At 46.5% G+C, this 22,886-nt stretch overlaps 1 protein-coding gene across 1 annotated transcript in view; it reads right to left on the bottom strand.

Annotated features, from left to right (window-relative positions):
* RNF130 (ring finger protein 130) overlaps positions 1-21,768 on the bottom strand; it is a 102,151-nt gene extending 80,383 nt beyond the window's left edge. The window contains exon 1 of the mRNA XM_044262448.1: positions 21,507-21,768. Within this exon, the coding sequence (XP_044118383.1) occupies positions 21,507-21,753 (247 nt within the window). The 5' untranslated portion in view covers positions 21,754-21,768. The remainder of the gene's footprint in view (positions 1-21,506) is intronic.
* Positions 21,769-22,886: the final 1,118 nt, after the last annotated feature.

Genomic DNA, 22,886 nt, shown 5'->3' with positions numbered 1-22,886 from the left:
AGTATTAATGAGTTGGACAGAGAGACAACATTAACAAAGACTGGGCCATCTGGAACATAACTTCAAACACATATTTAATGGATTACACACTGTATCAAACAGGATTTGTTCCAGGAATGCAATGATGGTTCAACCTCCACAACAATGTGGTACCCTACATTAACAAATGCCTCCATTTTGGGACCACACAATCATTTCAAAAGATGCAGGGAAAGCATCTGACAAAATTCAACTCTATTTATGATAAAAACTCTCAACTAAATGGGTATAAAGGGACTGTACTTCAACATAATGAAGGTCCTATAAGACAAGCCCACAACTAACATCATACTCCACAGTGAGAAACTAAAACCTTTTCCTCTAAGATCAGGAACAAGACAAGGATGTCCATTCTCATTACCTTTATTTAACATATAGCACTGGAAGTCCTAGCCAGAGCAATTAGGCAAGAAAAAAATGTAAGAGGCATCCATATCTGAAAGGAAGAAGTAAAACACTCTCTATTTGTAAATGACATGACATTATATATAGAAAACCCTAAAAATTCCACCAAAAAGCTGTTACAGCAAATAAACTCAGTAAAGCTACAGTATACAAAACAACGCACATAGATCTGTTGCATATCTAGACACTACTCATGAATTACTAAAAAGAAAAGAAAACAATCCCATTCACAACTGCATCAAAAAGAATGAAATACTTAGGAATAAATTCAACCAAGGAGGTAAAAGAGCTGTATACTGAAAATTATAAGACATCGATATAAGAAACTAAGGAAGAAACAAATAGATATTTTGATTGGAGGAATCAATACTGTTAAAATGCCCATATTACCCAGAGCAATCTACTCTATTGAATAGGGATTCAATGCAATCCCTATCATAAGTCCAATGGTATTTTTCACAGAAATAGGACAAATAATACTAAAATTTGCATGGAGCCACAAAAGGGCCTGAATAGCCAAAGCAATTCTGAGAAAGACAAATAAAGCTCGAAATATCATGCTTCCTTATTTTGAACTATATTATGAATCTGTACTAATCAAAAGTGTATAGTACTGGCATAAAACAAGACACACAGGGATGCCTGGGAGGCTCAGCTGGTTAAGTACCCGACTCCTGATTTCGGCTTAGGTCATGATCTCAGGGTTGTGGGACAACCCTGTGTCAGGTTCTGCGCTCAATGTGGAGTTTACTAAGATTCTCTCTCTCACTCTGCTCCCTCCCCTGCACCCCCCTTAAAAAAAAAGACACAGATCAATAGAACAAAATAGAGACCCCAGAAATCCACACATTTTGTCTAATTAATTTACAACAAAGGAGTTAATAATATACAACAGGGAAGGGATGTTCTCTTCAATAAATGGTGTTCTGGGAAAGACAGCAACATGCAAAATAATGAAACAGGACCACTATCTTATACTGTACACAAAAATCAACTCAAAATGGATCAAAGAATTGAACATAAGACCCAGAACCACAGAATTCCTAAAACAAAACAGGGGCAGTAATTTCCTCGATTTGGTGGTGATATTTTGGATTCAAAAAAGTAAAAAGTAAAGGCACCAAAAGCAAAAATGCACAAGTGGGACTTCACCAAACTAAGAAGCTGCTGCACAGCTAAGGAAACCCATCAACAAAATGAAGAGGAAACCTATCAAATGGGAGAAAATATCTGTAATTCATGTATCTGATAAGGAGCTAATATGCAAAATATAGAGAGAATTTATATAGCAAGAAATTTCTTCATCTTAGGGTCCTTGCTTTATGCAAATCTCTATCACACAGTTCACCATTCCTTACATTTGACAGGTGCTAGCTCAGTGTGTGATGCTGTTGTTAACCTTTGAATAAATAATATGGGAGTTAAAAGAAATGACTCATCCTTACAGAAAAAAAAAAAAGGAAAAATGAAGGGCTAGGAATAGCTAACTGCTGAGGAAGGAGGTAGGAGAACATGAAAAAAAAATCATGAAGTCAGTCCCTGTGGAGGACAGTTAGAGGAAAAAAAAAAACCAAAACCACTTGAGGGACTCAAATGAACACTGAGAACAGGAGATTTTTTTTTTTTTTTTTTTTTTTGGGAGAACAGGAGACTTAAAGTTTTCATAATCTGAGATATCTCTAAACAAATATAAGTAATAAGAAAACCCTTTAGTTTATTTTAAATAACAATTAATCAACAGAACTTGTTGAAGTGGGTCTATAGATGATGGGAAAAGTATACCTAAGGAACTAGAGGGAAAAAAGAAGCAGATATTTTGTATCAAGATAACAGACCTCTTTTAGGGAAATCCAAGAGAACAGAACTCAAGAACCTAAGACACAGAAATGAAACTGTGATGGGGCAATATACCTAAGCCAACCTGCCAAACAGAGTAAATATGAAAGTTCTTAACAGGTCACTGAGCTAGGATCTACAGAACTGGGGAGATGTTGCTCAGCTAAAAGCAGGGCGTCTAACAAGTTCGTGATCTGCTCTACCATTCGCTTCCTCTCCAACAAGCTAACGCCTATGGATAACCAGGGGAAACTGCAACCCAGAACCCAACACACACCCAGAATGCAGTGACTAGTAACTTGCAAGAAAGCAACCCATCATTACAGAGTTTGCAAAACCCAGGGCAAAGATAGCTGGGTAATTACAAATCATCCTGATGAGAAAGACAATGAACAGAATAGCAAGAAAGCCATAAAGGCAAATGCAGGATGACAGTGCAGACTTAGATTTTTTTTTTATTTCAAAAATTAAAAAGCCCAGGAAGAGTTAAAGATTGCAAATAAGGACAGGAGCAAGCAAAGTGGCTTCTCTCACCCCCTTCCCAAAAGATTTCTTCAAAAGTTTTTTTCAGACCAAGACAAGTAGGAAAGAAATAGGTCTACTGTGGGGTCATCAAAAACAGTGGGTGACAGCATTTCCCCAAACCATTTTTTGCTTTTGTTTCCTCTATCAAGGAGAAGAACCTGAGAAGGGTGACCGTCAGAGGAAGACTAAGGGACACTGCAACCGGGCACAGAGATAGTTAGAAAGTCAATCCACAGATCCTTGGGGGTACGTTTCTCTGTGACACACTCTCATCTCAGTAAAACTGCTGTTTGCATCTGGTGCACTCATGCTGGTTTCTTCAAGAAATCTCTCATTCCCTTAAGATGATCTGGAATAATCCAGCTTTCTTTGCCCTGGAGTTGGCCAACTTAGAAAACAATATAGTTGCTTCCTTTTAAATTTCCAGTCACCATGCTTCTGCCTCACCAAGTGCAGAGGAAATCTTCCAGCCCTCGGCAGACACCCTCCTCAGCAAGTCCGTGGGGGGGGGGGGACCACTTTGAGAGTGCACATTTCTCTGGCCTCCTCTCTCTCGCTCTCAGTCCTCCTGGCTCTCCAGTCTTCCCAGCACCCTGTGTTGAAAAGACTGTTGTTTTCCCCACCGAATTGTCTTGGCATCTTGGTCAACAATCAATTGATCATAAATGTAAGCTTTTTTGGATGCCACTTCTATTTCATTGATCTGTAGGTAGGTCTGTGCCAGTACCACACTGTCTTGTAGTAAGTTCTGAAATCGGGAAATGTGAGCCCTTTGATTGTGTTCTTCTTGTTCAAGACTGTTTTGACTATTCAGGGTCCACATGAATTAAAATCAGCCTGCCAATCTCTCCAAAAATCCAGCTGGTATTTTCCTACAATCATGATGAACCTGTAGGTCAACTGGCCATATTAACAATATGGTAAGTCTTTGGATCCTTGAATATGGGATTTTTTTCTGCTTCTTCAGATCTTTCATTTCTTATGACAGTGTTCTGTAGTTTTCGATGCCAATGCCATTTTAAATGGTATTTTTAAAAATTTATTGTCTAACTGCTTGTTCCTGGCATACAGAAGTACAATTAGCTTCTTTTTTGTATTTGTATTGATCTTATATCCACTGACTTTTCTAAGTTGACTTGAGTTATAAAAGGAAAATCATTCTGTTATAGGTAGTAAGAAATGAAGCTTTACTGATGTTTCATTATGGATTAACACTGGTTGCTTTTCTCAATCCATGACTCGCTGTTGTGTGTCTCCTGTTGTATCTGAGGCGTCCTGAGTGGGATCCCACAAATGTAAAGGGAACAGCAGTGACTCCCTCACACATGTATGTGTTTTCCCCTTATTGTAAAACAGCCGAGTTACCTGGATTTACAGATGAGACCATCTACTTTTAATTAAACTGTCCCATATTTATAAGACAAATGTCTTTAAAAAAAAAAAGGCCTGCAAAATAAAGTTTAAAAAAAAATTGGCAGAACTCACATTTCTACTGCTGTACAAGCTCTTTTTAGTCACCATGAAAGGGGAAAAAAACAAACACAAAAAAGCCCCCCCCAAACCCAAAACCTAACTAATTGGATTGGGAAAATAAAGCAAAAAAGTTAGAAATTAACATGAAGACTATTACAAATACAAACTTATTAGATGCTATATCAGAGAACACCGAGAGGACAGTGTACCATTTCTAAGTACAGGACTGGGGACACGTGTGTGTGCACAAGCAGGAGAGTCTGTGTCTCCACACCGCAGGGACGTGTCAGAGTGGGTAACAGTGGACACAGGAAGCCCATCAGGAGGCCACAGAGCCAAGAGAGGAGATCAGAGTAGTCTGCAGTGGATGTGGGGAGAAGCGGACACACTGTAGAGACACGTAGGAATCTGGACCAACAAGGCTGCGTGAGTAACTAGATACAGGGGCTGGAGGCCTGCACAAAGTGTCTCAGGTTCTGGCCTAACAGCCTGGGGAGAAGGTGGTACTGCTGACTGAAATTGCACCCTCAGAGGAGGAACAGAGCTCCAAAGGAACGACAACGAGCTATCTTGGGAACAGTGGGCCTGAAAGAAAACGGAGGGAGACAACAGTCCCCTCCCGACACACAGCCCAGAAAACGCTCCATGTGCGTACACAGTGTGCATGACAGCATGCGAAGCCACGAAAGCCACGTAGCAGGCAGCCCACATGCCTATCCACAGAGGCACGGCTAAGCTGTGACCTACTCAAGCTCGGGCCCACCGACAAAACCACAGACGGTAACAGGAGCTGACCTCACACACTAGCAATGGGAGCAGAAGAGACTTGGTCCAAGAACACAAAGGCACCCATACCAAGGTCTACGTGCATCAGGTGAAAACAGGCATAATCTGCAGTCTTCAGTCTGGGGGTGCTGGGCGGTGTCGTGATGAAAAGGGGGCTTCTGGGGATGCTCACGTTCCTGGCCAGGCTTGGGCGGGCTACAGTAACTCCCCAAGCTGCACTTAAGGCTGCGTGTTTTTCTGTGTAGGTTGTACAGCCAGCTCAGCCCTCAGGTTAAAGCCCTTCTATGACACTGATGAACGCCACGACATGGACAGACGTGGAGGACAACAGGCTAAGTGAAAATAAGTCAGTTGCGGGGCGCCTTGCTCAGTGGGTTAAAGCCTCTGCCTTCGGCTCAGGTCATGATCTCAGGGTCCTGGGATGGAGTCCTGCGTCGGGCTCTCTGCTCAGCAGGAGCCTGCTTCCCTCCCTCCCTCTCTGCCTACTTGTGATCTCTCTCTGTCAAATAAACAAAAATAAAATCTTAAAAAAAAAAAAAAGAAAAGAAGTCAATCGCAAAATGACACAGTATTCTGTGGGATGCTACCAACAGGACAATGTTCTAGAGCAGCCAGATTTCGAGACAGAAAGTGGAAGGGCAGTTGCTGGGGGCCGGTGGAGGGGGAAATAGGGAGTTTCCGTTTGGCAAGATAAAGAGTTCTAGATATCGCCTGCACAACAATGTATGTACATGTAATACTACCGAAGGGTGCATCTAAAGAAGGGTTAAGATAGTAAGTTTCGTATTCTCTGTATTTTACCATAACTAAACATTTAACAAACAAACCAGTGAACCCTTCAGAAATCTTCTATTCTTCTTGAGACAAGGACAAAACTCCTGACAAGCCTAGAAAATACTGACCTACCCTTAGGCCTCTGCTGAATACCACTTTCCCTTAGTCTCTCCATTACTCCTTTCCTTTCCTCCCGCACACCAAAGGTGTTTTGCACCTTCTGGTCTTCACGGAGGATCCCTGGCCCTGGAACCGTCTTCCTCTTTGCGCCCCTCCTAGTTTAGTATTTGCTCATGCGTTAGTCTCAGCATTAACGCTTCTTCAGAGGAGCCTTCCCTGACCACCCTGGACTGAGTTGCCGCTCTCATCTACGTCCTCTCGGCATCCTGGTCCTCCCGCCCAGCATCAGTGATAAAGTTACCTGTGTTATCATCTGTTCAATGTCCGTTTTCACCACCGGACCATCCCCAGGTGCTGACTCACTTTGCCTCCCCGCCCGGAGGCGTGCCGTACCATCTTGTCCTGCCTGCCACACAGTGGGCACTGAATGAGCCTCTGCTGAAGGAGCACTGGAAGCGACTGCCCCACGAGTTCAGGATTATTGATCCAGATGAGTCACCGTCTGGTGAACCCCAGAAGAGCGACATTACGAAAGTAGCCAACAAGTAGTGTGTAAACAGCACTCCAGTGTTTACAAGTGATGAAGGTGGATGGTGCAAATTGCGGACGTGCTCGGGAATTGCGGCTCCTTGGCAAAATTTTAGAAGGTATGATTAAAAGAGTAACTGCAGACCCTGAGAAGAGAAGGCTGTCATCACAAGGTGCTAGCACAAGTCCATGCTGTCTGGACGGCAGAATAATGCTGTCCCCCTCCCCCCACATGTCTCTACCCTAATCCCTGGGACCTGTGAATATGTTAGGTTATGCTGCACGAGGAAATTAAAAGTTGCTCTTCAGGAGACTTTAAAATAGAGAGATTAGGGGCACCTGGGTGGCTCAGTCCTTAGGCATCTGCCTTCAGCTCAGGTCATGATCCCAGGGTTTTGGGATCAAGCCCCGTATTGGGCTCCCTCCTAGGTGGGAAGCCTGCTTCTCCCTCTCCCTCTCCCACTACCCCTGCTTGTGTCCTCCCCCCAAACCCCCATCAAATAAGTAAATAAAATCTTTTAAAATAAATAAATAAATAAATCGATCACCTTGGACTGCGTGAGTGGCCATAGAGTAATCCCAGGGTCTCTGAAATGTGCAGGAAAGAGGCAAGAGGTCAGATGGAGGAGAGAGCCTGCAGATGCCTCCCTATAGCTTCTGAAGACAGAGGAAGGGCCACAAGCCAAGGAATGCAGGCAGCCTCTAGAAGCTAGGAAAGGGAAAAGAACTGATTCTCCCTCAGCGCCTCTGGGAAGAATGCAGGACTGCCAGTGCCTTGATTTCAGCCTAGTGAGACCTGATTCTGGGCTTCTCACTTCTTGAACTGCAACAATAAATCTGTATTGTTTTAAGCCAGTTGGTTTGCAGTGGCAACAGGAAACTAGGCTACTGTGGCTGAGCCATGAAAGATCCACTTCCACTCCTTCCTTGCCCCAGCTCCTGACCTAGCAAATCCAGAACAGAGTCAATAAATACCTTGAGGCACTTGGGTGGCTCAGTGGGTTAAGCTTCTGCCTTCGGCTCAGGTCATGATCTCAGGGTCCTGGGAATGAGCCCCGCATCGGGCTGTCTGCTCACTGGGCAGCCTGCTTCCCTTCCTCTCTCTCTGCCTGCCTCTCTGCCTACTTGTGATCTGTCTGTCAAATAAATAAATAAAATCTTAAAATAAATAAATAAATAAATACCTTTGTTCTTTCCCTCAAAACACCTGATCATGTCTTTTTTTTTTTTTTTAAGATTTTATTTATTTGTTAGAGAGAGAGAGAGAGTGTGAGCACAGGCAGACAGAGTGGCAGGCAGAGGCAGAGGGAGAAGCAGGCTCCCTGCCGAGCAAGGAGCCCGATGTGGGACTCGATCCCAGGACACTGGGATCATGACCTGAGCCGAAGGCAGCCACTTAACCAACTGAGCCACCCAGGCGTCCCTGATCATGTCTTTTATGATATCCTAAAACTGAGAAACAGGCACCCAATGCAAAGTCAATGAAAACTCTGTGACGTGCCCGTGACCCAGAAGTGCTGATAAATGGAACAAGGTCAACCACCTTGGAAGGTTTTGACCAACACACTACGAGGGTCTGGTCATTCCCATGCTTCAAAACTATATTACGTAGAGCAGGGACCCTTAACTTCGGGTTTCTGGACCCCTTGGGGCTTGAAGAGGTATCTGAAACTTCTAAACCTTTCTGAAAATTTTCTGTATTATCTAACATCAATACAAAATTTTTTGGCCAAAAGCTCCATGGCTTTCATTACAGTCTTAAAGGGGCTCCATAAGCCCAGAAGGTTAAGACCTGACTTAGATCCTGAAAGTAGGCTCATCACATTCACTACAGACACAAGGCCACCGGGAAGAGGAAAGACCGTGGGTGACAATTCAGGACTCAGAGAGTATCTGGAAAGGCTGAGAGAACAGGCTGCGTCCGGTGAAGATAAAATCACATAGCTCAGGGCAGCCACTGACAAAGACTTAGAAGGTTTAATCAACGGTAAGCTCAGTATGAGTCAGTGATTAACGCTACCAAAATAACATAGAATTCTAGGCAGGTGTCCAGCACCATGGGAAAAAGCAGCTCTGCTTTCTTCTGCTTTGGTGAAACCAAATGCATGACTATGTCCAGTCGGGTTTTTTCTGTATTCATTCCCTGGGGCTGCCATAACAAATGACCACATACTTGGTGGATTCAAACAAGAAATGGATTGTGTGGCAGTTCTGGAGGCCAGAAGTTGAAATCAAAGAGTCAGCAGGGTTGGCTTCGTCTGGAGGCTCAAGGAAGAAACAGTCGCACGTCTCTCTCCCAGCTTCTGGGGCTCAATAGCAACCCTTGGTGTGTGCTGGGCGTGGCAGAGTAACTGTGACCTCTGCTTCCCTCACTTTTTCCCTCTGTGCCTCTCTGAATCCTCTCCTTTCCTTAAAAGGACACCCACATTGGATTTAGGGCCCACCCTAAGCTACTGTGATCTTATCTCCATCCTTAACTACTTACATTTGTCAAGATCCTATTTCCAAATAAGGTCACACTCTAAGATTCCAGGTGGATATGAACTTTGACGGGACACTATTCAGCCTACTGGAGTGGAGTGCCCATAGACAAGCGCATTCTGACATTTACGGCACCATACACTTAAGAATGGCCCAAAGAAACAGAGATAGATAGCCCAAAGGTTAGAGGGCTTGAGTCAAACAAGGGAATCAACTACTGCCTACAAATATTTGAACCAATTTTTTTCCCCCAGGTGAAAAACTTCCTCACACTGTTTTCCAGAGCTGAATTGCGTGCGGGAGCTGTACAATCACCGGACAGGAATGCTGAGGCTTCGGAGGGGTGGCTAGACTGGAGAATCACTGACAGCCACTGAGCTCTGACATTCGCTAATTCTTCTCCCGTGTCTGTCTGCCCCTTTAATTGGCCATTACACAGAACCAAAGAACTGGAAAGCTCCACCGCATGGTGGAGGCAGCCACCTTATGGGGGAGGAGGAAGTGGAGGTGGGTGGGACAGCAGCCAGGAGGTAACACATTGTGAAGACAACTCTGGAGCGCCAAGAAGTAAAGACGACCAGAGCGGCTTTGGCATGGGGAGCAGCGGCGAGCGGAGTGGTGGGAGCGAAGGGAGTTCCCCGCAGCAAGGGGTCCACCCTGCCATTCTAAGGACGATGAGAAGACGCTGAAGGGGGTTAAGCAGGGAGTGTTACGATTTCATGTGGAGGCTTCAGGAGGATTCTGGCTGCTGTAGGGAGAAAACATTGATGGGAGTTCAGAGAAGAGGCAGAGAGACCAGGTAAGGGCAAGGGGGGAGAGCTGCCTACACCGAGGCAGCAGGAGGGAGAATGGCAAGCTACAGAGAGAGATGCATATTCTGCAGTCCTGCCAGTGACCTGTGAAGGAAAGATCGGACGTGGCACATGAGGGAAGGCAGCAAGGATGACTCCTAGATTCGCTTAAATATTAAGAGCAGACAGTGATGTCATTTACAGAGATGGGGGAGACTGGGAAGCAGGGGGAGCAGACAGGAAGGCAAAAGAAAAGTGTCAAAAACTCCATCTGAGGCTCTTCAATCCGGAGAGGTCCTCGAGACATTTAAGTCAAAGATACCAAGCAGGTGGAGTTGAATGTGTGACTCAAGGGCTCAGAAGAGATGACCAGGCTGAAGGTAAAGGGGAAGAGATGACAGCAGGCGTTGGAGAGAGAGAAACTTGCTGCCTCAGAGAGCTGTCTCACTTCTTTAGAAGAAAATATTTTGGGGGGCGCCTGGCTGGCTCGGAAGAATGTGTGACTCTTGATCTTGGGGTCGTGAGTTTGAACCCACACTGGGTGTAGAGATTGAATAAGTAAAAAAAACGTAAAAAAGAAAATGGTTTTGGATTACTGAACATTGTGTGCCCATTTGTTTTTGCTTAAATTTGATGTTCTCAACCTTGGTCAGCTGGGCTGTTCAGATTTTCCCCAGCAACGTCCAGCTGCGTGGTGACAGGAAGCGCAAAGACGAATGATACGTGGCTCACCCAGGATGGTGATTTTGCCAAGTGAGTGTGACACAGAATACAGGAAAAAGGTGCGATTATCATGAAGAATCACAGAATCAACATCAAGTAAGGAGAGAAGTGAGAAGCCCGGAGGGGGCTGAGATAGCTCCAGAGGGGGCCAAGGGACAGGGTCATCCTATGCTTGGTCAAGGCTGAGGCCTTCTCACCACTGACTGAGGAGGAAGGGAGCTGCCAGGGAAAAGGGAAACCAACGTAGTAGCTACTCCAATATAGTTCCCTCTAGGGTTTACAGACGCAGTGCTGCTTATGAAATAAAATCAGGTAAGTCGATGGAAGCGTTTCCTGATTTCAGAGTCTGTTGGTGCCAACTAGGCAGGAATGCTCTGGAGACAGTGCTTAGTTTCTGCAGAACTCTACATTCTCCACCAGGGCCCTGGGGCTGCAGAAGGCTGAGGATGCTGGGAAAGCAGGGAGCTTCAGCAAGAGGAAAAGGAATGGGAGCAGAATTCACTTCAAGTGTGGAAAGGGGAAAGAGCAGGATCTCAGTGTTCACACACAGCCAAGGCAAATTCTCCCAGTGGCATACAGGGAAGGGCCCCTGCCCCATTCACTCCAGCTCCCCAAGTCCCCAAAGGCATCCACTTTTAACTTCCGTCTGCAGTTCTTCTGGTGGATACCATCCACAGTTCCAAAAAGGCTTATGGCCATTATTTCACCATTAGACACTGTAGATTTATGAGGTCACAAATCAAGATTCTGCTCACTGAGGTGTCACATCTTTCCTCTCTCCTGATTCTGTTAGTTCCTGATTCTTCTCTGGGGTTAAGCCCTCCCAGCGGCTGCAGCTACAGATGCCTTCCAGAAGGCTCACCTTGTGTGGAGAGACGAAGACACTGGCCCTCACCCGTTCCTGACTCGTCTTTTCTCTTCCGTTTCTCTACCTTCATCATCTGTTTATAGTGGTATTTTTTTTTTTAAGATTCTATTTATTTGACAGAAAGATAGAGTACACAAGTAGGCAGAGCAGCAGGCATAGGGAGGAGGAGAAGCAGGCTCCCCACTGAGCAGGGAGCCTGATGTGGGGCTCTATCCCAGAACCCCGGGATCACGACCTAAGCTGAAGGCAGGCACTTAACGACTGAGCCACCCAGGGGCACCTATAGTGGTATATTCTTAAGGTTGGTAATGTTTACTTTCTGTTCTACAAGTCACAGACCCTTCTATGCTTTAACTGCAGACTGATTAAACAGTGAAAACCAACAAAACCACTGAAGTATTAATATTGTCATTACAGAAGTATTACAGAACAGCTGGGCCCTGTGCTAAGATTCCACTTCTCCTTCCAGGATCTGCTAATCACTCGAAATCATGCCACATTTTACTTGTTTCCCATTTGGACCAAGTACTCTTGGTGTTGGAGTTCCTTTTTTCTTACTAGGGAAAAACATGCCCTTTTCAATAGACATCTGGTATCTCCTGGTTTCCTACTGTTTCTGAATGTGGCTTGGAATTCATTCCATTCTCCTTGAAGCTAGGGAATAAACAAACAGAAAACCAACCTGTTGACACGGACTTGTCCCCTCGGGAACTAGGACTTTCCCCTTATGAAGCTTTTGTACTGAAAATTAACAATTTCAAAAAAAGAGAGAAAAGAAAATGAGAAATGTCACCCACAATCCAATCATCCAATCAATATAACACAACCGGTTTTATTTTTGCACATTACTTTGAGTCCTTGTCCACTGTAAACAAATTTAACACAGTCACAGCTCAATCACTGTACATTTATTTTTGTAGGATATATGCAACTTTCACGATCCCCTTTAATGGCTGTGTAACATTCCGCTGAGTGGATAGATCATAATTTATTAAATCCATTTGGGAAGCAGTACAAAAAAGTGGTTGGAGTGTAGACGTAGCGGCCAGACAGACCCAAATCACATCCCAGCTCTGCTGAACCCCTACGGCCACACGGTTCGTGGGCTCCCTCACCAGCTTCAACCCTTCCAGTGCTCACGACCCAATGCCAACAGCCTACTACGTGCCAGGTCCCACACTAAGCACCAATCAGACAAGAGTGGACACACGAACTGCACCCCTGCCCGCAGAAACCAACCAACGAGATGCATCATTTCCCATCGCAGAGAGTGCGCGGAAGATAAAAGACACCAAGAGAGAGACTGAAGAATCCTAATTCCACAAAACTGTAACCACCTAGGGCTGTTATTAAAGGCCAGTCTGCATACAGTTCTGGCACAGCTCAGTCCAGTGTGGGACACGCCGTGTGTTAACTGCACGTCTCTGCCCGGGGTACACGGATAGCACCAGAGCACAACCCTCGCTCAGCAGCAGCGCACTCACTGCTCTCCTTTCTATCAGTGGAAACCTTCCACTTGGTCAAGTTTGGGTTCGTGACTAGAGGTCTGACTTGGGTCTGGTCTGCATCCATTTCTCTCCTCATCATGTTCTTACTTTCTTTTCCCTCGAACAAATGTAGATCTGTACTAGCAGCTCTAACATTCTCTTCTGCAACTCTACCATTTGTTCCATTTCTGGGCCTGTTGCTATGGATTGTTTTGTCTGTTTCTTAGCACGTCTGGTCATTTCTGACTGGATATTGGTCTTGGATATTTTTATGTTTTTGGGACCCAGATGGCGTTGCATCCCTTTAACTACTGTCAGGCTTTGTTCTGGACCAGTTACTGGGAATCAGTCTGACCCTTTGAAAGTGGGCTTCTAAGCTGTGTTAGGCTTTTATTTAGGGCTAACGTGGCCTTGCTCCATGCCCTGAGCATTAGAGGGTCTCCCTACACTGACTGACGAGAATATGAACTATTCCCAGCCTCGTGAGAACTCCGAGAGTTCTTCTGTCTGCTAATTTCTGACGCCTCTTCATAAAATATACAGATCAGTACTCAACCAAAGACCTGAGAGGACCCACTGTGGCTCTCCAGAGCTCACTCTGTGCCGCTCCCTCCTCTCTCGTGCTTTCCCTCCTTGCACACCCAAGCCCATTCCAACCCCGTGGCCTCCCTGAGCTCTGAACTCTGTCTCAGCAACTCAAGGAGCCCTCCAGGTTCCTTCTGGATTCCCCTTGCTTGCACTGCAACATGGAAACTCTCCTCGCTGAAGGCTGGAGCAGCAAACAGCTCCATTGTTGATTTCCTTTCTCTCAGGGATCACTGTCTTGTACTCTTTGTTGACCTATTTCTCAAACTGCTGTTTCATAACTTTGTCCGACTTTCTAGTCATTTTAGGTAAGGAAGTAAACCCAGTCCCTTTTACCAGCCGGAAAGAGAACTGATCAAGGCTGACTTCAAATTCCACATTTTCAACGAAACCTTTCCAGACTACACGTCCAAACCATTTTCTGTTTCTCTGGTCTTCATGCCATTTACACTATAGCACACTAACAGAGGCCCTATGGTATACCCTGTCCATCACCCCCCAGCCCCACATTCCTACAGAGCCTGCCATCAGTTTCACTACCAGACTAAACAGCACAGGACAAAATGCAATCCTATAATCCAGTGGCTTGCTAGTGCCAGGCACAGTCCTAGGTGCTGGGCTGAAACAAAGACGCCATTGTCCCTAACTGCCAGGAGTCATAGTCTGGGGCAATTTAGGAATCAAGCCCTCATCCATAAATCCATAACATAGTTTTTCACAGGAAAAACTAAGGTACAAACGAACTTTTAGAAAACAAATTGTCCAAACATTTTCTTAAAGGGCTGGGGACTAAGCTCTTTAGGCTTCCAGGCCACAGACACTCCTGTCACAACCACCCAGTTCAAAAGCCACCCCAGACATGTGACCAAAGGACCACAGCCATCTTCCATAATCTGTTCACAGGAATAGGTGGCAGTCGTCTGCAGACCCCTGCTTCTGAAAAATGTCCATGGGGGAAGACAGCCTGCTCCACCTTCCACAATGGCAGGTGCTGGTGGTGTCGCCCAGACAAAGCTGGTCTCAACATGAATGCTGAGCTCCTCTAGGCAGGAAGTGCACACCATGCCTTCTGCACATACTGTAGGATGCATGGGACACAAGCACAGAGTAGGTGCGCTTTTTTTTTTTCAAGATTTTTATTTATTTGAGAGAGATGGTGACAGAGATAACAACATAGTGCACACAAGCAGGGAAGAAAGGAGGAAGCGGGCTCCCCACTGAGCAAGGAGCCTGATGTGGGACTCGATCTCAGGACCCTGGGATCATGACCTGAGCCAAAGGCAGATGCCTAACCCACTGAGCCACCCAGGCACCCCACAGCAGGTACTTGAGTACTTTTGTATTTATGCCATTTTGCTTTCAACGAGTTCCCTTTGTTTTATTCAAAACTGCTTCCAACAATGGATACCGCCTTACACCAATTAGAATGGTCAAAATTAACAAGACAGTGAACAACAAGTGCTGGAGAGGATGTGGAGGAAGGGGAACGCTCTTACACTGTTGGTGGGAATGCAAGTTGGCGCAGCCACTTTGGAAAACAGTGTGGAGATTCCTTAAGAAATTAAAAATAGAGCTTCCCTATGACCCTGCAATTGCACTCCTGGGTATTTACCCCGAAGATACAGCTGTAGTGAAAAGAAGGGCTCTCTGTACCCCAATGTTCATAGCAGGAATGGCCACAGCCGCCAAACTGTGGAAAGAGCCAAGATGCCCTTCAACAGACGAATGGATAAGGAAGATGTGGTCTATATATACAATGGAATATTATGCAGCCACTGGAAAGGATGAATACCCAACTTTTGTAGCAACATGGACGGTACTGGAAGAGATTACGCTGAGTGAAATTAGTCAAGCAGAGAGAGTCAATTATATGATTTCGCTTATTTGTGAAGCATAAGGAATAACACAGAGGACATTGGGAGACGAAGAGGAGAAGGGTGTTGGGGGACTTTGGAGAGGGAGACGAACCCTGAGAGACTGTGGACTCTGAGAAACAAACTGAGGGTTTTGGAGAAGAAGTGGGTGAGGGATTGGGAGGGCCTGGTGGTGGGTATTAAGGAGGGCACGTATTGCATGGAGCACTGGGTGTGATGCATAAACAATGAATCTTGGAACACTGAAAAAATAAAATTAAAACAACAACAAAGAACTGCTTCCAACAGTAAAAAAAAAAGCTTCACAATTTATAGAAAATAATGTCTCCTGTGTAAGATATTCTAAAGATGATAAAACATACAAATGTTGATGGTCTTGAAAAGCAGTTTCATTTTGTAAACAAGTCAAGACTGTTAAATACTCAAAAGAATCAGCTCTGAGGATTACCCACCCATTCATCCCCCAGATGCCACGGATGTGGCCTCAATCACACTGGACTTTCTCTCTGGAGAATTATCTAAAGAGAGAGTTCACAAGACGAGCACATTAAAAAAGAACTGCCTCAAAATAACTTTCAATTGTCAAAATTCAAATCTATCTATGAAAGACAGATTTGTTACCCTGCACATCTTTTTTTAAATTGTTCAACTGAAAAGATAACCTTTCAAGACAAATTCTAGAAGTGTTTCAATATCTGTTTTTATTGCTAAACAGGACGTGTGTGGATATGTGGACACACACGAGGCCGTGTGACTGGTTTGAGAAGAACCACGCTCCTTCATAGGTGTATGCTGGCAGGTTCTTCAAAAAGAGCTGTAGTCACACTTCGATAAATTCATTTCATCTGACCTTCCTTCAAAGGAAGGATTTTTCTTTCATAACGTTCAAAACAATGCTCTGTGTTCCGTCCATCTTTTAAAACTCATATGTAGAACTAAACATAAACGAGAGGAGGGCCTGGCCTCTATGAAGCGGGACCAGTGCTGGCCAGGATCCAGATGCTCAGATACACGGAGACCAGAGATGGCCCCTCCCGCGAAAGGCAACTAAGCCTTATCTCCCTTCAACACCCTTCAATGCGGCTGATTATGATTATTATTTTTGTTTTTACTAGAATTCAGGACTATTTATTCATGCCCATTAAGTTTTTTCTTAGTTTCAAACTATTCCACACAGTGAGACCCTCAGGATTCTGAAGGCCAATAATATATCATTTAAATATGCCACGTCTTTATCAGAATCACTGTCACAGCATCAAAGATCTTCACAATGTGAACAGCAGGAGGAAAAACTGCAAGACAGCAAATATGAACAACACTGATGAGAAGCTTTGCCATTAAGAGAAACAGAGAAATGGAATGTTAGCAGGATGGATATTTGGTGGGAAGGACAAATTTTTTTTTTTAAATATTCAAATACTGGGGCACCTGGGTGGTTCAGTGGGTTAAAGCCTCTGCCTTGGGCTCAGGGCACGATCCCAGAGTCCTGGGATCAAGACCCACATCATCCTGGGATCAAGCCCTACATCGGGCTCTCTGTTCAGCAGGGAGCCTGCTTCCTCCTCTCTCTCTGCCTGGCTCTCTGCCTACTTGTGATCTCTGTCAAATAAATAAATAAAATCTTAAAAAAAATTCAAATACTATATGACAACGGATCATCCAAAAGTGAAGGGAAAATACAGTATGTAAAAACATTTTCTAGATTGTAAAATTCAATATAGGCGCACCTGAGTGGATCAGTCAGTTAAGCATCAGCCTTCAGCTCATGTCATGATCCCGGGGTCCTGGGATCGAGCTCCACATCAGGCACCCTGCTCGTAGAGAGTCTGCCTCCCCCTACCCATGCTCTCTCTCAAATACATCTTTAAAAAATTATAAAATTCAATTTAAATATAATTTATTGTATATAGCTCCTTTATCTGCTTGCTTGGTTATTTACATTAAAGTCTGGTTTTTAGAACTTCCAGCTCCTTTTGAATTCTCTTTCCTTTCGGAGTCCCTACTCCCAGGATCATACCTATTTTTCCTCTGAATATTTTGAAACCTCTGACTATCTCCAGCAGCCCCTGCCTTTGCTATTATGAATGAATTCCAACATTACATGACCACTTTTGTCCAAGGCCTTATTTCCACATCAATCTCCTTCATCAGAATTTTAAAAGCCATGTTCAGATTTAATGGATTCATCCCACAGAATCACTTTCTTAAACCTAAGTATTTTTAAAAAAATGTTATTGTATCTGTACAGTCAGCAAGACCCCCTTCCCCCCAACAAGCTGAATATTTGTTAAGACTGTTCTCTCAGGCTGTAACAGCCAATCCTCAAATTTTCTACGCAAAGCAAAAAGTGGCTGATACCAGATTCTTCCCACCAGCACATCTGCAGACACAATGACATCATCAACACAGGGCCTTCTCCTTCCCAACCCCCCACTCCAGGCTCAGACAAAAAGTTAGTGTGCGCACACACAGAGCACAGTTACAAGGTCTGCCCCACCGCAGGCACGAGCGAGAGGTTTTACACTTGCTTCCAGCTCTAAGCTCACCCTTTGAGTAAATTAGTAATAAGAAAGTAAATGGAATCTGCAAATACAAGACGGGTCGCTTCAAAAGCCCATTTCTAAAAATGAATTCCTTCTCAGTTACAATGTGAAATTCGTTAGCACCAGACAAATGAAATCTCCATTTATAAATGCATTCTATGTAATGACAAAGAATGGATTTTCAAAGTGGAACACTTACTGTTTTTATAAACTGTAACCTTCCCAAAATGTACTTTGAAAATACCAAAGCACCAAGAAAGAAAAGGCTGCCTACTTATCCTTTAAGGACATAGGGCAAATAAATTTTGATCAGGAATTCATACATGCCTAATTGGTAGTAGCAATATGAAGTAAGACAGGTTTCTAGTATTTCACCAATCAAGTCATAGATTTAAAATGAGTCACCATGTTAAGCTCTAGGAAAATGTGTATTTTGTCTTTATGTTCCTTACTACCAAACACTTATCCTCAAAATGCATTTTCATTAATTTCTCATCTAGGGGCTCCTGGCTGGCTTAGGGGGCAGAGCATGTGACTCCTATCTCAGGGCAGTGAATTCAAGCCCCATGTTTGGTACAGAGCCGAAGGAGAGGAAGAAAAGAGAAGGAAACGGAAGGAAGGAAAGGGAAAGGAAGAGAAGGGAAGGAAGGAAGGGAAGGGAGATTGATTCACATCTACTGCCCACAGCTGCTTTTGCCAGGAATTCTATCTCATAACTTTTTCGTTTGTGTGATTTGAATATCACTTTACTGTCAATACACAGTAAGTCCTCAACGAACATGCTAAGAATTCAAAATGGTAAGAGCATAAAGATCACGAGAATTGCAATATTTTTTCTTAAAATACAGAATTTTGAAACCGACTAAATCAAGAATAACCACTTTCTTTTTCCTGAGATATAATTGATGTAAGCTATTTCTTAAACATGGGTAATTTTAACAGGTTTATACCACCATTGTTGTTTTTAAGATAGATTCCTAAGTCCCTGTTGCAAAAGTAGGAAAATGTCTTGGACTTCGTGATTTACAGGTAAACTGATTTATAAAAGGCCCTTACTAGTGCTTCAGGAAGAAGAGAGATTTTTATCTGTTTTGTTCACTGCTGTTGCCCCTCTGTCTCCCCAGTGGTACAAAGGATTTCAATTAGTATTTGCTGGACTGAAAGCGCCATGTGTGCAGATCCTTAGTAGGAAGTCAAATCCAAACCACCTGCAGGATCTCACCATGCACACCATGAGAACGTAGAGCAACCTCACGTACAAAAAGATGAGCTCTGAGAGGATGGAGAAGGGGAAGGGAAGACGTAGACACCTAAGGAAACTGACTCCAGACTCCGCCTTTACACACTGCCCCCACTGTGTTCACTATAATGGGGTGTCTAAAACCTCACCAATTTAAGACTTCCATTAGGTTAACAAGTCTGCTCTTTTTAATAATGGAGGAACCATGGGACACCTGGGTGGCTCAGTCAGTTAAAATCATCCAACTCTTGATCTTAACTCAAGACTTGATCTAAGGGTCATAAGTTCAAGCCCAGTGTCCAGCTCCATGCTGGGCGTGGAGCCTACTTTTAAAAAAAACACAGGAACCATTTACACCTCTCAACAACCTTACTGAGACAAGTATGTCATCATTCCATTTTGCTGATGAAACTGAAGCCATGCAGCCGATTTATTTTCCTAGTGTCACAAAGTATGTATATGTACAGCCGGGCTCAGAACCTTGAATCCCACAGCGATGCTACCTCCGCAGGGACAAGGGAATGGGGCTAAACCTTCACCCACACATCCATTGCATGTGCGCTCCCAACACCCTTGTACTACAACACCTAAAACAAGCTTTCTCAAAGAGGGGCCTTTTGTTTGGGGTGACAAGCAAGCAACAAGTAGTTCTGAAACGTGGAACCCTCTGGAGGCAAGAGTCTAAATGTGAGGATAGTGGATTTAGGGTGCCAGACGGAACCAAGCCCCAAAGGAAAACCACAGATTTCAAAACACGGCCCAGGGCCTGCTCTTGCTCCAGAACAGCTTGCCTCTCTTTTTTTTTCTCTCTCTCTTCCTCTTCCTCCCCTTCCACGTGACCCTCACGGTTCTCAGCACCAGAAAATAGGCTGCCATTGTTAGTGCCACAGTTTGGCAACACCGTGTGATCCAACTACAGTGACTGGCACAGATCAGGGACACAAATATTTACTAAATGAACCAAAGACCCAAGTTGTTTCTGCGGGCACATGGGGACCCTAACTGCCATTTTTGTTTTTTAATTTTATTTATTTGAGAGAGAAAGAGAGAGAGAGCAAGCAGGAGAGGAGAGAGATCAGCAGGAGAAGCAGACTCCCCGCTGAGAAGGGAGTCCGATATGGGACTTGATCCCAGGACTCCAGGATCATGACCTGAGCCGAAGGCAGTCGCTTAACCCACTGAGCCACCCAGGTGCCCCCCTAACTGCCATTTTTAAGGAAGGGAAGATGAGAATGCACTTGAAGCACCTGACTGTTGGGTGTACAAGGGAAGTTTTAAAGGGCAGGTCCACATGAGAGGGAGGCGGGCAAGCTACTGCCAAAGCCCCACAAGATACTCTGTCCTCGGCCAGTATACGAACACCTCGGCAAACAAACACAGATCTCGTAAGAGGCATGATGTTTTAATATTTAAAGTATACGAACAAACACCATTGCCTCATTTAGGCTGCCTTGTTTAGGTCATCTTAACATGAATAGCAGCTTTAAAAAAAAAAATCCACTCTAAGCATTCTCAGGATGAGTGTGGGGGAGAAGATAGCAGACATTTTCCAAAAAGTTGGCAGTGGGGAGGGGAAAAAAAAAACCACCCACAGAAAATATCAGAAGGAAGAAATTTCCCTTTAAAACATAGCCAGTGATGTATAAAAATATATGTTTCGTACCAAATAATCAGAGGCTGCTGTGCTTTTAGGAAGACACGAGGGTAAGCCAAATGGCTTCAAAAACGATTCTTGAAAATTTTATCTATTTGCCCTGCGGTCAGCTCCCGTGCCCTGAAGACCTGGCTACCAGTCCTAATCGGTATCAGATTTTCCCTAATGTGAGGTTGCCAGGCGTCGAATTACAGTCAAACTCCTGGGGCAGAGCAGGAGCCAGAAGCAACAGGGAAGATGCCGGTTTTCCTTCTCCACCCCCCACCCCCCCGCTTGCCACTTGAGAAAAACGGCACGTTTCCACGTGAGAAAGGGCCCTGGTCCTCCGAGGGCCAGCGCCGCGCTATGTCTGTGATTTCGGGCGCAAACCTGCGGGTTCGGAACCGGCAGGGGAACACCTCCTCCGCCAGGAATCAGTGGTGCGCTCCTCCCCCGCCGCCTTTGTCTCAACTGTCCCCGCAAACTCGCAGGCCGATGTCCTCCCGTAAACAGGCCCCCTCCACGAAAAGGACGGTTTTCCGAGTCCTCCGAGGAGAGGAGGCGAGCCCCCAGCCGCCGCAGGAGCCCCACCGCCAGCCGCCGAGCAGGCCGGGCTGCACCACAACCCAAGCCGCGGCCCCGGTGCCGCCGGCGGAGCGGAGCTGCGAGCCCGGCCGGGGTGGGGGCGCCGTGTCCGCCGCCCCCGCGCCCCAGCTCCCTCGCCCGGGGTGGGGGCCGTCGCCCGCCCCCGCGCCCCCCGCGCCCGGCCTCCGCTCTCCGCCGCCCGGCACTCACCGCCGTGGATGGGCAGCGGCGCCAGCACCTGGCCGCGGACCTCGGCCTTGGGCGAGTCGAGCCCGTAGCGCCCGCGGTCGATGCGGAACGTGAGCGGGGCGCCGCGGCCGGGCTCCTGCACCGTCACGTTGATGAGCGCAGTGTAGTACTCCTGGCTCGCGTTGTCCGCCCGCGCCGGCCACAGGCTGCAGGTCAACAGGGCGAGCGCGGCGAGCCGGGCCGGGCCCGCCCGCGCCGCGCCGCTCATCGTCCCTCCGGCCGCCGCCGCCGCTGCTCGCGGACCGGGCTCCGGGGCCGGCGCCGAGAGGCGGGGCGGGCGCGGCCGGCGCTGTGGTGGGAGCGCGCGCGAGCGGCCTGCGCGCGGCCGGGCACGAGCACGGCCCTCCTCGTCGCCGCGGCCCCGCCGCTCGCCGCCCTCAAGTCCGCGGCGCGCCCGCGGGGACGCGCCCATGGGTCCCCGGGCGAGGACGGCGGCTCAGGCAGCGTGCGGTCGTCGTCTCGGGGCCCCTATGGGGCCGTTGGGACGGGCCCACTCCATTTCCCCGGGGCTGGTCCCGCCGAGTCTGGGGCGCCTTGCCTGAAAGCGGCGGCAGATTTCGGGGGGCGGCTCTGGCACGATGCGCCCGAAGGAGGGTCTGTGGAGCACAAGGTCCCGCCAGCCCCACGGCCGCCTCCGGCGCGCGCTCGCCACCGCTCCGCCCAGTCCCTCTCCCCCGCGGCCGAGCGGCAACGCGCAGGCCTGGGGCGCAGCTCCGCCCCCGCGCGCATGCGTGCGAGGCTCTGCCCGCTCCCGCCCGCCTGCACGAGGGTGCGAGCTTAGCGGAGCCCTGTCCGTGCGGCTGGCGTGATGGGCGCGGGGCCTGGAGCCTGGGAGCTTTCCAAAGGCTGCGGAAAAGTTTGCAACGAGAATACCAAAGGAAAACAGTTCGAACTTTACAATTAATTAAAAAAAAAGAAGATGTCTAAGAGATTCCACCTTTCAGCAGGTCTGCTGCAAGTCATATAATGGACATCCTGGTGCGCGGGGAAGGGGATGTGGCTTTGCAAAGGGGTGTGGGGGGCCCACAACACCCAGAACTGTAAGGGCACCTGTGTGGTTGAGAAAGCTCTCTACAGACGAGACCAAACCTCTGGAGTCCCTGGATAAGGAGCAGATCGTGCGGAGACCTGCCCAGCCCCCAGTACAAACACCTTGCCAGTTAGGCTGTGCACCCTTCTAACGCATAGGCGAAAAGGAGGGGTGCGTCTTGTGTCAGCCGTGTATGAATCCAGGAGCTCATAGAGTACCGGGCAGGGTCGTTATTATGGTTCCGAGGTGAGGAGGAAGGATATCATCTCCTGACCGGCCAGGTCTGGATCCTCTGAATCCTGTAGTGGGAA

This window comes from Neovison vison, chromosome 1 (assembly GCF_020171115.1).
Source record: "Neovison vison isolate M4711 chromosome 1, ASM_NN_V1, whole genome shotgun sequence".
Taxonomy (NCBI): Eukaryota; Metazoa; Chordata; class Mammalia; order Carnivora; family Mustelidae; genus Neogale; species Neogale vison.
This window is presented reverse-complemented; position numbering and strand designations above follow the sequence as displayed.